At 35.0% G+C, this 16,035-nt stretch overlaps 1 protein-coding gene across 2 annotated transcripts in view; it reads left to right on the top strand.

Annotated features, from left to right (window-relative positions):
* The window catches only part of Mcm5 (Minichromosome maintenance 5), a 288,604-nt gene that overhangs the window by 224,550 nt on the left and 48,019 nt on the right, over positions 1-16,035 (top strand). For both annotated transcript variants that reach the window (XR_016548356.1, XM_090393095.1), the window contains exons 11-12: positions 5,926-6,102; positions 11,989-12,104. Coding sequence is in view for 1 of the 2 variants with exons in the window: in XM_090393095.1 (XP_090249221.1) it covers positions 5,926-6,102; positions 11,989-12,104 (293 nt within the window). In the remaining variant the exon portion in view is untranslated. The remainder of the gene's footprint in view (positions 1-5,925; positions 6,103-11,988; positions 12,105-16,035) is intronic.

Raw genomic sequence — 16,035 nt, 5'->3', positions numbered from 1 at the left:
CGATATCGAGGTAACAGAAAAAACAAGCAAACGTTCGAGGAGTAAGGAGAACGCTAGCCTGCAGATATTTAGGTTAGGAGGAACTTAAGTTTTTATGTGACAGTTGGAGGAAAATTAATAGTAGATTCCGAAAAGGGAATTGTAGAGTTATGAGTTTTTTAAAGATTTAAGACTGCGACAAGAGTTGGTAAATAAAGGAAGATATTGCAATCGATGTTTTAAAGCAGGGATTCCCAACCCTATGCCCGCGGGCACCATGGCGCCCGTCGACCAATTTGTGTGTGCCTGCCGCTGTTCAACCGTGTGCCGTATAGTTTGAAATAATCATGCAAAAATTCGTGGCATGCTATATGACGCATGTATTAATGACACATGACGAGTATTAAATGCATACAATGTAAAGTAGACGCGCATTCAAAGTTTTTCATTCCAGTTTAAGAACTGGAATATCATTATATTCTCCTAATTATGAAGCACTGCCCAATGAAATGTAATGCCAAAGATCACACTAACTTACATATATATATATTTAAATTTTTATATAATGTAAACTTTTAAGTAATAAAACATTTGATTATAATGTAAACTTTGTATGTATTCATTTAACAAAAGAATACACCAAAATAGATGGTGCCCGTCGCCCTACCGGTATTTTAGAATGTGCTCTAGGAAACAAAAAATGTTGGGAACCCTTGTTCTAAAGGAATGTTCGAAGAAACGCTGATTGGAAGATTAATAGCAGATTCAGAAAAGGGAATTGTATAACTGAGTTTTAAGGTGGAAGACTATCAAGTATTCGTAAATAAAAGAAAATATTGTTGACGTTCTAAAGGAATGTTCAAAGAAACGCTGATTGGAAAGAAATTGCATGAAGTGGAAGTGTTTATACTTAGGTGAATTCAGAATATCTACACTTCAGTGTCAAGAAGAATTAATGTGTGTTACATGAGGCCTTAACAGAGAAACTGGTTATGTACATTTTGTTATTGTGTAAACAAAAGTAAAATGAGATGAAGTATATGTTAAACATGTTGTTTATTTTTTAACGGTATATATTAGAACACAGAAACTAAGTAAATAATTAATTTATTAACTTATTGCTGATATTTCGCTGGTGTTATGACCAGCATCTTCAGAGCACAAAAACACAGTTTGTCACAATACGCGGGACTATAACAACATGGTGTAATCAACGGACTAGTTAAACAAAATTGTAGCAGCAACACAAAGACTAGAGCCCTGATTTATCTCTCCGACTTGTAAGAGCGTCTGTGTAGTACTTTTGTGTTTTTCCAGTTGGTCCTGTGTGCAGGGATATCGAGAGCATGGTCTGCTAGGCCCGACTTGCCATAGTGATAATTCCGGACATATCTTTTGTGTTCGCTGATGCGGATGTTCACAGTTCTTCCTGTTTGACCGTAGCAGGCTTGATTACATGAGCAGGGTACTTGGTAGACTCCTGGATGTAATAAAGGGGGAATGCTGTCCTTGGGTGAGCGGATAAGGGTTGCTAATTTGCTACATGGTCTGAATGTAGTGCGTAGTTTATGTTTATTAAGAATTCTTGAAATCTTATCGGATGTGCCTTTAATGTATAGGATGGTGACTGTTTTGTTGTAGTTCTCTGTGGTGGATGGTGGGAGGGGGTTTCTTAGGAGCGTTTAGTATTTTGTTTATCTTATGTGGATTATAGCCATTGGCCAAGAAGGTGTGGCGTAAGTGAGCCAGTTCAGCAGCAAGAACATTGTCATCGGAACAGATTGCTCTCACTCTATGGGTTAGCGTTTTTAAAATGCCATATTGTTAAGAAGGATGATGGTGTGATTAATAAGACACGACAATATGGTAAGTGGAAGTTAAAATTGGCACGGCAACTGAACAGGTTAGCCTTCTTAAAGACGTGCCGAGACACCAATTTAATACCGAACTGTTTTAAAATCAAAAACAAGTTCCACTCGGCCAAAGCCCAATGTATTTATAAACGAGCGAGTGTAGCGCTATTACGTGAACAGATTAATGCCACTTGTCTGGAATTAGCAAAATCAAATTCAACCATCAATGCACTATGTGAATCACTTTATAATATTCTCAATACGAACTTTGGGAGATCGTAGATAACATCACCGACGCAACGGCTAAAAAAGAATTCAACAGAGTCAAAAACCGGCACCAAAATAAGTTTGAAAATCTCCAACAATGCAACGCTATACAACGACCGCAATTACAACAAGACCTCGTCGTCGTGAATTTATCGTCGCTCAGCTTAAGCAAAGAAGCCACTAGTGCTTTAAGTCGAGGGCACAATTTTGCCGTGACTCCCAAACAAGTTCCAAAAGCCGAAATAATGGTCGTATATTCCATCGAACAAGGAATATACGACCTGTCTCCAACAATAGCCAACAACATAAGTTTAGATGTGGCTAACATCCTAATCAAGTCCAAGCCTCCCAAAAATAATATCCCACATAAGGAAATCATTGCTATAAAAGAGCTACAGAACAACAGCCAGATTATCATAACAAAAGCAGACAAAGAAAATGCCACCATGGTGATGGACACAACAGAATATGAAAACAAATTGCACACACTGTTACAAGATCAGTCAACATACAAAATTATAGATTGCAATCCCACCAACACAAAAGAATAATGCATGAAAATTATTGAAAAAAGTCACTTCCTGGCCCAAAGACACAGTTAACAAACTCAAGCCCTTCCATGTTAAGACACCTAGGATCTATGGAGCACCAAAAATTCACAAACAAGATACACCCTTACGCCCAATTGTGGACAGTATAAATAGTCCCACATACAAACTGGTTAAGCATTTAGCGAAGCTACTAGCCACTCTCACAAACAATTCTCCCTCCTCATGTATAATGCTATGCATTAAGGGAAGGGCCACTACCCAGACTGGTTTCAACCTTTATTGAGGTCTAGTCAGTGGGAGCCAGACCCAGAAGTGGTGATACTAAAGCAGAAGCGATGGAGAGGTCATATTTACCTATACAAGTTGCCAGAAGGTGTACCGCCTTATTATTAAAATTACTCTGGATTTAGAGAAAGATGTTGGAAGATTATTTTCCACTTGGTTAAACTATAATAAATTTAGTTTAATCCTTTATCCAAGTGTAAGCAAACAATGTTTGCGCATGAAGTATCTTCAGGACTGAGGCAACTTGTAGTAAAGATGGACCAAGCTCTCATCGCTTCTTGTCTCAATATCTCCCATAATGCAAAACACATCTCCTTGCGGACATGTATAATGCTATGCGTTAAGAGAAGGGCCACTATTCTGACCAGTTTCAACCTTTATTGAGGTCTCATCAGTGGGAGGCAGACCCAGAACTGGTGATACTAAGGCAGAAGCAATGGAGAGGTCATATTTACCTATACGAGTTGCCAAAAGGTGTACCACCTTATTATTAAAATTACTCTGGATTTAGAGAAAGATACTGGAAGTTTATTTTACACTTAATGCATAGCATTATACATGTCCGTATCAACAAAGCTGGTATGGTAGGAAGTCAACTGAATAAATTTATATGAAATAAGAGAGAAATTAGCTGTATACAAGGCAGTGTTCAAACCAATTTTAATTTATGGATCTGAGAGCTGGGTTAGAAGTAAAACACTTGACCAAAGACTAGAGATCGCAGGTATGAGAGTTCTGAGAAAGATTCGGGGGTGTGAATAGATGGCATCATTGGCAATATCGTATTAAAAACTAGTATATTAGGAAAGAACTTGATATTGTTAGCATCCAGGAATGTGTTAGTAGAGCTAATCTCAGGTGGTATGGTCACTTAAACAGAGGAGAGGAATGATTAGCAAAACAAGTGTTCTCTGCCAGGTTGGCAGGAAAAAGACCCACAGGAAGACCAAGATATAGGTGGATTTGATACGGTAAAAAGTGCCTTATAAGATAGAAATATAAGATCTGATAATGTTTGAAGCCTTGACAGGTAATAGATTGATTTTGAGGAAAATTGTAGATAGAAAGTTAGTGATGATGTACATTTTTCATATAGTACTATCGCATGTTGTACACCCTTTGAGGGTAAATGTCAGGAATTTGATGATGTCTGTAAATTGCACGCAAAAATTCAGCCCACCTAAAAAGCATCATAAAACACCTTACCCTAAAAAACTCAGACTTAATAGTAAGCTTTGATATCACCTCACTATTCACAAATGTACCACTAATAGAAACTCTCAATCTATTGGTCACACTTCCCCCCTGATATATTTGAACTATTCAAATTCACAATACATGCAGGCTATTTCACATGGAAAGGGAAAATATACAAACAAATAGATGGGACAGTCATGGGCTCTCTCTTTCCCCCCCCCCCCCCCTCTAGCCAACTTTTACATGGAACACCTGGAAAAACTAGCAATCAATAAAGCCACTCTCAAACCAACACTTTGGCTACGCTATGTTGATAACGTGCTTGCTATTTGGCCACATGGCCCAGAGACATTGGAAACATTCTTAGCACATTTAAATAGCCAACATCCAAAAATCCACTTTACAATGGAACTGGAAGCTAATAACTGTCTGCCCTTCCTGGATACACTTATCACACGTCTTCCAGATGGTTCCTTATCATTTTCAGTTTTTAGAAAACCCACACATACAGGGAGATACTTACACAAACAGTCACACCATCACCCTTCTCAACAGTACGGAATCTTAAAAACGTTAACCCACAGAGAGAGAGAGAGAGCAATCTGTTCCAATGACAATGCTCTTGCTGCTGAACTGGCTCACTTACGCCACACCTTCTTGGCCAATGGCTATAATCCACATAAGATAAACAAAATACTAAACGCTCCTAAGAAACCCCTCCCACCATCCACCACAGAGAACTACAACAAAACAGTCACCATCCCATACATTAAAGGCACATCTGATAAGATTTCAAGAATTGATTATTGTTGCAGCAAACTCATAGGGATGCCAAAAACATTCAGTTATAGTGGATAATTTGCTTTAGTGAAATTTTTAGAATACTCTTGTAACTGTTGGACTTCTTTTGGCTTTTACAGTAGATTATTATTATTATAGTGCTTAAGTTTGTTTTAGCAATATTTGCTGTAGTGATAGTCAGTTGTGCTTGCATTTATAAACTTTTGCAGTGTATATGCTTGGTATGAGTACAAATGAAATCACTTATGTTCTTCATTTTTTTCCCCCACTTAGTGTTTAATTGTTCTCCACAGACTTAGGTTCTGTATACAGTAATTACTAAATAAGTACATTCACTCCACATTACAACACTGATTCAATCTCTGTACCTGGTAGCTCTATACTTCTCAATTGCTGTACCATTATGAAACTGGATGATTTAGCATATACTTCATGCACCATGGAATGTTCATTAAATTTGTTTCTTGATACAAAAACTAATTCCAAAATTTTGAAGTAAAACACGGTAAAAATAATTTCAGTTGAAGGCTATAATAATAAACTGTCTTCAATATATACCATGATACCTGTCAAAACAAATATAGAAGGATGTACATTGGAGCACATAATAGCAGATACTGTTTTGTTCACATAGGTAGATCAACAAAAATTCAGTTGTAAGAAAATACAGATTATATCAGTTTCATCCAAGACCCCATAAGACAATCAGCTAGTATTAGTCTTGATTATTACTTGCACTTTATTTACTTTCCTTCTGTAGCCATATTGATATTGTTTTCTCATATATATATAGTGTGCTCCAGAAGCAGTTGTGAATTGCCAAATATCAACTGAATTTACTACTGAAAGTACTCTTTTTTATACTTAATAATCTTTACTTAATATACTTAATATACTTTAATAATATGAAATAATCCTTTAAAATGTATTAATGTCTAATAGTGAGTCCTTTTCTGTTGGACACGTTAACCACTCATTTATTTGTTTTTCAGGCTGGTATTACAACAACACTTAATTCTCGTTGTTCAGTCTTAGCTGCAGCTAACAGTGTATTTGGTCGATGGGATGACTTGAAAGCTGAAGCAAATATTGATTTTATGCCTACTATTCTTTCAAGATTCGATATGATTTTTATTGTAAAGGATGAACATGATGAAACCAGGGACACCGTAAGAAATCTAATGACATTTCTTGAACTTTCAAACATTATTGGAAAGTTTAAAAATAAAAAAAAAAACTTGCAGTACTTAAGAATATCTTTATCCTGTTTATATTTTTATATAACTGACATTCATGTAAGGTTACTAACCTATAGTACAATAATGTACATTGTTGCACTGTGCTAAGGATTTTTCTTTTTTAAAATTTTCATTTCTTGTTTCGTGTTTTTATTTGATACATGATCTGAAAACCCGATTATTTTGCCCTCTTTCCACTCCCTTGTAACTCTACCAGAACTGAGACTTAAGAGCCTAGTCAGATTTGTTGCCATTTCTCTTGTATATTCTCTCTAAACTCGAGTTGATATCCCATCTAATCCCACAACTGTATTATACTGAGTTCTGAAATAATCAACGATCCTCCAATTCATCCACCTCTGTTCCCACATCAGTCTGTTTCATGTTACAGCAGTAACCTCACTTGTATGATATACCCCTTTGCAAGGTAACTCAGCTGTTTATTTGCTTCTGTTGCCTCTTGACCATCAGCATGCATTAAGGTTAATCTTGAATGCTCATTCTTCCTTTTGCTTGCCACGTATCTAAAGAACTCTGGGATTTCCTTTGACCTGCTCAGCTAGATTTTTCTCGTAGTCAGATTTTGTTTCCTTACCATACTGGTCATCTTTCTTGCCTGCTTTGTTCTGTTCATGAGTTTGCTTTGTCACCTTTGTCCTTCACAGTAGGAAGCTTAAATCTGTGCATCTTCATGCACAGATTTAAGCTTCCTCCTAAGTTTGTCATAATCACTTGCCTTGGAATTCCACATATACCCCTTTTTGATAGAATATTCCTCATATTTTACAATTTCCCAAGGCATAACTGCATGGTCACTTTTACCTATTGGAGGTAATGAGGCCATCTTGATTATGGATAGATCTTCTGATCCTGCAACCAAGTCCAGTACTCTCATACTCCTAGTACCTGTCCATCACATGCTGCCTCAAGTAATTATCTCCCAGCAGGTTTATTAATTCCGTTTCCTTCCTGTTGTGTGATCTTACTTGCATAAAGGCTTGCACTCCTTATACTAATTTGTCTTCCAGATCATCCATGGAATCCCTCCCCTATAGCAATAAAGATCTTATACCAGACTGCTTCAAATGAACAGCACCCTTCCCACATATCGCCTATCCTTTTTTTTTTTTTTTTTGGCTGTAATTCATTTGCTATCATCAGCAATACCTCTTCCCCATCTTAAATTGTCTATCTTCATTGAAAATATTAAACACTTCACATTTAATCCCTGCAACTACATCTGCTGTTAGCCAAGTCTCACTAATTCCTGTAACTTTTGGCTAGGTTGCAGTAACCAATGCCAAAAACTCCTCCCCTTCCTCCGGATGGCTTGACTAATATCATGAATTTTTGCACCACGGAAACACTATTTTGTTACACTTTCATTAAGTCTCCTTACATAATTTTCTCCTTAACTTGTTTTCCTTATTGTTTGCTCGGTCCCTATTACTTTTGACCACCTGCTTCTTTCTCTTCTCAGCCCTGCTAATCTCTTGTGGCTTCTGTAACTTTTCAATTTTTTCTTTGTTCTGTGATGGATAACATTCAAGTGCACTATTTCTTTATGCCCATTTCATTCTTATGGGCATATAATATTTGCATACTCTTTCCAAAAGACAGGACCCTCCTGTCCATCACTGAAAAGTGATATCAACATCAAGTTGTAAAGTGTACATTTCTAACATGGGGGTGGGTTATAGTTTGACTTCTCTGCAAAAGTATTATCATCATCATCAAATTCCCGATATATACCCTCAAGAGGATGTATAGGATATGATAGTACTACATGAAAAATTTACACCATTACTAACTTCCTATCTACAATTTTCCTCCAAATCAGTCAGTTACTTGTAAAGACTCCAATATTATCAGGTCTTATATTTCTGTCGTCTAAGGCACTTTTTACTGTATCATTCCACCTATATCTTGGTCTTCCTCTATGTCTTTTTCTTACCAACCTGGCAGAAAACACTTGTTTTGTTAATCTTTCTTCTCCCATTCTGCTTAAGTGACCATACCATCTGAGATTAGCTCTGCTAATGCATTTCTGGATGCCAACAATGTCGTTCTTTCCTAATATCCTCGTTTTTAATATGATATTGCCATTCATGCCATCTGTTCACGCCTCTAATCTTTCTCAGGACTCTCTTATCTACAGTCTCTAGTCTTTGGTCAAGTGTTTTACTTCTGACCAAGCGCTCAGATCCATAAGTTAAAACTGGATCTGAACACTGTTTTGTATACGGCTAATTTAGTGTTCAGACTAATTTCTCTCTTATTCCATATGAATTTATTCAATTGACTTCCTACCATACCAGCTTTGCTGATTCTGTTGTCTATTTTCATATTTAATTTACCATCTTCACTAAAAATCGTGCCTAAGTAGCTGAAATGTTTTACTAGTTTCAAAACGCAGGTGACAGTTTCAAAGATTCTACCTATTTTCATTGTTTTTGTCTTTTTATTGCTGACCTTCATACCATATCTATTACAACAATTATTCACTTTAGTCAGGGAATCTTGCAGACTTGTAGCGGATTTATTTAGAAGTATAACATCATTCGCATAAAGCAAAGAGCTGAGATTAACATCTCCAATTTAGATATCAGGTATAATGCCACTTTCCTTCGTAATGTGATCCATGTAGATAATGAATAACAGAGGGGATATTGTACATCCTTGTCTGACACCAGATTTAACATTAAACTACTTTCCTGTACTTCCTTCAATTCTAACTGCTGACTTACAACTGTAAGTATTGCTTAATATAATGTCCCATTAACACCATATGACTGTAGCATTTTGAATAGCTTCTCTCTTGGCACCTTGTCATATGCCTTTTCCAGATCATCAAAACTTAAATACAGATCTTTGTTATATTCCCATGATTTCTCATTTATCTGTTGTAAAGTGAAAATCTGATCCTGACATCCTCTATTTGGCCTGAATCCAGCTTGTTCTTCACCAAGCTTTTCTTCCACAATTCTTCTCAACCGTTTCTCAAGTATACTTGCATAGATCTTGCCAGGAACACTCAGTGGGGAAATACCTCTGTAATTCTCATTCAGTTTTATTTTCCTTTTTATATATGGATACTGGGAGCAGGGCCATTCCGAGAGTATCTGATGCCCCTATACATTGTTTCTATATATTTTTCTCCCCGGACTATGTAGCAAAATCTGGTGCCCTGAAGTTTAGCGCCCCTAGATGATTGCCTAGGTTCGCCTGATAAAACCGGCCCTGACTAGGAGAGCTCTAATCCAATCATCCGGAATTCGCTCCTCTTTCCAAGCTTTCTGAACTATGCAGTTCAGCCATTCAAACATTCGACCCGAAATACTCCATACTTGAGCATTTCGGGTCGAATATCATATACTCCTGCTGCCTTTCTGCATTTCAGGCTTTTGATGGCTTTTTCTACTTCAAGTATGGATATGTATACTAGATCTGGTTTGCCTTTCAAATGGAAAAAACTCTACTACCTCTATTTGAAATTGGCTAACTTGCCTTCAACTGGAAAAACCCATATAAAGATTCCTCTTTTCACAATGAGGAAAGTAACTTTGATCTTTTCCAGTCAAAGGGAAAAATGTGCTATCATTCTTTCAGTTGTGCCACGGAGGTAGTATTTCTAGAGACTGCGGATATGGTTATTGTGAACAGTTTGCTGTAATGAATTTACTGTAAATTAGCATTGCACCTGTAAAGCTTTAGTTGAGACTTTTCAAGCGTTGTAGCAAGAAAATTTGTTATAGCAGCATTTTCAAGCATTGCCTTTAATCAAGGAAGTTTAAACGAAATAACAATATTTGATTTGTTTATTCATGAACTATTAGAAAGCATCAAAATTATATCTTGAATGTGATCAAATAATGGAGAAATATTTATCACAGAAAAATTAACATTTTTAAATTTTTAAAAAAGCGTATTACAATTTTTTCATTTTAGGATTTATATGTGATCAATGGCTACTTTGAAATTAGTCTTTATCACCTATGTTTGCTGAATTCACTTTCTTTTAGTCTGTTTTTGTTCAAAATCAGGATCCACTGTATTTTAGTTTCTTTCATATATCAGTCATTTCTAATTGACCATTTATAATAAAGTTCCATAATCACATGTGTAATTTATGGAATTTTACATAACTTACCATTTGCTTTGTGGAATTTCATAATTTAACTAATTAGCAAAATGATGCTGTAATGCCAGATAATTGACAAGCTTGAGAAGGTAGACAAAGTTGCAAATGGGATAAAAGTAAATTTTTAAAAATGCCTTGCATTGAACAAAACTTTTAAAACATTTTCATTATCTATACTTGAAACTCTTGAAAAGGCTGCCATTCACCAAGGTGGATGACAGCCTTTTCCTGAATAAATAAATATTGTTATTTCATTTAAACTTGTATGCCATGTGCCTGCCATGTAGGATCCCTGTTTAAGGAAGAATGGGTATTGGAATCCTGTAATGGGTTGTTGTGTATTCATCTGAATTCATAACTACTGTTGCATTTTCTTTATCTGCTTTGAGTATTACTATGTTATTATCTTGTCTTAATTCTTTAAGGGCTATGAATTCTAATTTAGATATTTCTAAATCAGAATTCATAGCATTTTAATAATAAGGCAGAAGTTTGTATATGGATGAGATCTGCTGAATCTCTAGGAAGATTCAGCAGATCTACTTATTCATCCTTAGACAGGGATCCCACATGGAGTGTACATAATAAAACCAATGAATTGATCAAAAATTTACCTAATTGGCCAGAAGAATTAAAAACTTCTTTATCATCAAACATCCATTGGTCCCAAGAATTTATGGAGCACCAAAACTTCACAAAAAAGATATTTCGTTATGGCCAGTTGTAGATAGGAGAGATTCTCCGACCTTAGACTTGATGAAATATCTGACAAGCATAACACCACACATAGGAAAAACAGAATCATTTGTAAAGAATAGTGTGCATTCCATTGAAAAGGTAAAATATATAAATATAGAACCTTCAGACATCTTAGTAAGTATAAAAGTCACTACCGAACTAGAACAGTAAAAAATATCACGTTTCCTTGATATCCTTGTCGAAGTAAATGAAGAGGAAAAAAGTTATCCTTCTCTGTATACAGAAAATCTAGCACAACAGGAAGATTTTTAGATGGCGCTTCACAGCACCATCCATTGCAAAAGATAGCATTAATTAAAACTTTACGAGACAGAACATACAATATATCTAGCACATCAATTAAAAGAAATGAAGAACTGCATTACCTGACCACTTAATGGTTTTGAACACGACGTGACAACAGCTAACAATGTTCCAACATGCATACAGTAATGAATATATCATTTGCATTCTGGTTTATCAATTTAACAATTGTGAAGTTATAAAAATCATCTGATATGTGTAATTAATCGTCAATAAGCTTTTGTTGTGTAAAACTTATGTACGATTACCCCTGATGATGTAAGTCTTACGATGCACAAAATTTGTTGGGTTTTTTAATTGTTTATTTTTAATAAATTCTTTATATTACAATGTGGTCTCAATACCAAAAACTACCCACAAAATAAATCCCAGCTTTGAAATGTTCTTCTGGATAGTGAATAAAAAGATAAGTGTACTGAAAGCTGTGTAGTTTTTGTCGTTACTTCCATAAGGAAAATAGCAACAAAAAAAAAATTTTTTTTTTTAAATAATAAAATACTTAAAATAATTTACTGATATGATGTTATAAAATTCCAAGATTATAATATTCAGTTCTTTATTTTGTGTAGTTTAATTAAGTAACATTTGTATTGAAATTTCATTTCTATTTTCAGACACTGGCAAAGCATGTGATGAATATTCATATGAATGCACAGCAAATTACAGAGAACACACCTGAAGGAGAGCTCAGTTTAAATGTCTTGAAAAAATATATATCATTTTGTAGAGCGTGAGTACCTTAGTTATAAGCATAAACTGATAGTTAACATAAAGGAAAGGCAGTTACAGTTGCTTACTTTTCTTTCTTTATTTATTTTTAATGCAGGAGGTGATAAAATCTAAAATAATACCATAGGTGTCGGAGGATTTTTGGGGTGGGGGGGGAGAGGAACTAACTGACATTTGTTTTAAATAGCATTGTTTTTTTGGAATTGAGTCTCAAAGAATAATAGTTCAGCACTTTTGGTTACTGTTTGCAGTTTTGGTCAGTATTGATCTATTATTATGTTAAGTTCATTCAGTTCTTGGTTTCCTTCTGAGTTATCTTTCTTTCAAATACAGTGGTACCGCGACTTACGAGCCGCTCAACATACAAAATTTTTTCATATCCCATTTTGACCTCTAGATACGAACTGTGATGCTTTTTGTTTCAAATGAACTAAAGCCTGTTTTACATTATACTCTTTAACTTTTTCCCCTAGTACCAGAAACAGGCTTAATGCAGAGTACAGCACAGCACCAGCATATATGTATGCACGTTTAGCTGAGCACGCGCTGAACCATCTCTAGTGTAACGATTGTTGTTACTACATCATATTTATCTGAAATATGATGAACCCTGCACGTATTTGCTTTTTTGTGTATCTATTTCAGTATTTGTGTAAACAAACAATACACTTCATGAAGTTTTTTTAGGTTTGTATTTATTATGTGTACTGTATGTATTTCTTTATATAAGTGACGTGTTTTATTGTAGCTTCATGTTTATTTTCTGAATAATCTACCAGATAAGCATCATTTCACTGACCAACGTATTACTTTCAACATGCAGCCAAAAAAACTAAGAAAGAAGAGAAGAAGAAAATCACAATAGAATTAAGAAAGAGATTGTGGGAAAATATGAGAAAATAGTCAGACAAAGTGATCTGTGCAAGCAGTATGACTTGTCGAAATCAATTGTCAAAAAAGCAGATTTTTATAAGGAATTAGATGTGGACAAAGGAGCATCTATCGTGTCATCTTGAAGAAATGGAAACTTTACTACTCGTCTGGATTAATGACTTGCAACTGAAAGGAGATAGCGTATCTCAAAACATGATCTGTTTACAAGTTCAAACTATTTACAAAGATATTTTGCAGAACTTGCCATCCACTAGCAGTAGCAAAGTAGTAAAATTATAAACACATTTCCATATAATATACATATATTCTTTGAACTTAGGAAGGAATATTGTTAGTGGAAAAATTTTAAATTAAAGAAATAATAATTCTTTATGTCAAAAAAATGTTAAATACAAGGCATCTATGCTTCTTGTTTTTCCTTATTTGTAAGCTAGATTTTTTTAAAGAAGATAAGAATACAAAAAAATATTGAAACAAATTTATTAAGATGAAATCACAATACTTTTTTGTTGCATCTTCTCCAAATTTGACTCCTTGAATAGCATGTATGTGTTGCAGCATTGACTACCACCATGCAGCTTTCAGGCCTCAAATGACATAAACTGTACTTTTGTTGATATTCACTATTATTATTATCAACAGACCTCAATGGAGTCAAGAGATTCGTCATGCAAGGTCCTGCTCTTGCATACACAGCTCATTGTACTTCAACTTAAATGCATTCACTGTCCCTGCACTTGCCACACTCTTAGGCAATGCATTCCAACCACCAACCACTCTCCATGCAAAAAAGCTCTACTCCTCGTCCCCCTTGCTCACGCCCACCTTATTCAACTTCCAGGGAAGCCTTCTTGTTCTCCCTGTCTCCTGGTATTCTATGAAAAATCTCATCTGCATTAATCTGGTAGTTACTGCTTACTAACTTATGTCCTGATCACGTCTCCCCTCTATGGAGACATAATTGAGACGTGTTTCTTTCCTACTATGGTAAACATCATAATAAACTATGAAAGTCCTGACCAAAGCCTCACAGGTGCAGTGCTGTAGTAATGGAGGATCACTATATCAAACTGTTCACTATCATAAACAATCCTTGTGATTCCTAGTCATTTGATGTAGCACCAGTTAGTTTTAACTAACTAGTTGTATCTACATGATCTTGAATACTATAAGTTTTAACTATGGTTCTTATACTAATTCCATATGTTCGCATCTCTAATTTTCCTGCAAATGCTTGTATTTGTCTTGATAGGATGAGTCTTCTTACTTGGAATAGCTTTGTGTACTGCTAATTGGGATGCTTTAGTTCATTTCTGTGTTATTCTGTGTAAATTTATTAATTTGCCTCTTGATACATTCCCTGCCTATCAGTTTCATTTAACATTGACTTATACTAATTCCATATGTTCGCATCTCTAATTTTCCTGCAAATGTTTGTATTTGTCTTGATAGGATGAGTCTTCTTACTTGGAATAGTTTTGTGTACTGCTAATTGGGATGCTTTAGTTCATTTCTATGTTATTCTGTGTAAATTTATTAATTTGTCTCTTGATACATTCCCTGCCTATCAGTTTCATTTAACATTGATATTTAAGCACTTTATTTGATTGATGTCTCAGAAGGTAAAGAAATTAAATCAACTTCAACTCTTGTTCATAGACAAGCAGTCCTTAGAGATCTTCTGGTTTGGTATGGGCTATAAAAAGCTTTTTCCCTCTGATAGTAGCACATTTTACAGGAGATTGTCAAAGAAAGATGTATCTGTATAATTATAGACATAGAGTATAATTTTATCTTCATTTTCATGTTAAGAATTGTCTAATAACTAAAAAAATGTTATTTTGTTTCTGTTGTATTTTCTAGTTCTGATCTTTACTACTAATTTTCATAACATTTTTCTTGTGATTAAGAAAAGTTTATTATGTTATTGATAGTGTTATGTTCAGATTGAATTTGAAATGAGAAGTGAACACCACATCACAGAATAAAAATGAAGTATCACATTGCAGAGAAAAAATATAAAGGGGAGGGGATGGAAAAAAAAGTGAGAAACTGGTTTTCTCACTTTTCAGAGGTAACTGTAAATTTGCATAGTATTGGAGGAAAAAAATTGAATTTGAACACAAGAACTATACTAAGATACTAATATTGAATAACTGATTCAGCCAGGTTGTCTGTAAGCATAGAAAAATCAAAAGCACACACACACAAGCAAATAAAAAAAATAAAAGCATCAACTCAGGGGGGGGAGGCAAAACCTCCTGGAGTCATCGTGTGCTATTAGAAATGGAGGGGGAAGTAAGCTATGCACACACATGTAGCTAAGACTTCAGGAAGAATACAGTTGGTATCTGTTTACTGTGACATCCACATTACCATGATTTTCTGAGGGACAGATTTTTTCTTTTGAAATGAGTGCAATTTTATACTACCTTTTAATGACAAGCATGTTCTTAAGTATAAAGCACTGAACCCATAAGATATCATGCCATAAAATAAATAATAAACAGAAATGTTTTTCTATTTATTATTTATTTTATGTTTTCACACCAGTAAACTTTAAGCTGCCTTCTGTGTACTTCTATATCAGAGATTTGTTTTTGTTTCCAGCTATTCAGAGAGAACAGATCATCAGGGTGTTTTTATATGCAGGCCTCAAATGACATAAACTGTACTTTTGTTGGTATTCATCATTGTTGATATTCATGATACTGCACCATGATAAAGAGTGCAGTATTGCATATCATGTTCTCATTGAAAAGGTTGCACTCATAGGTATAAATCAGTTTTTTAGACAAATTGAAGATGTTATCACTAGTAAGGACCTGCAAAGCATGCAACAAGCTCCATAAAAGTAACCAAGCTAAGGGATAAAATTTTACTATATTTTGGAAAGAAACTGCTGAGGTGGTTTGCAGATATTTGTGGAAAGATTCAAATGCACTGGCAGAAATTTATTAGACGATAATAAAACATTCTGTGGCCACATGATGCTTAATAACGAGATTGTACCCAGAAGTACAAATAGACATGATTGT

This window comes from Typopeltis vanoorti, chromosome 1 (genome assembly GCF_054136105.1).
Source record: "Typopeltis vanoorti isolate ZY-2024b chromosome 1, IOZ_Tvanoo_1.0, whole genome shotgun sequence".
Lineage (NCBI taxonomy): Eukaryota > Metazoa > Arthropoda > Arachnida > Uropygi > Thelyphonidae > Typopeltis > Typopeltis vanoorti.
Note: the sequence above shows the minus strand (reverse complement) of the source record. Positions and strands in the feature narration are given on the sequence as shown.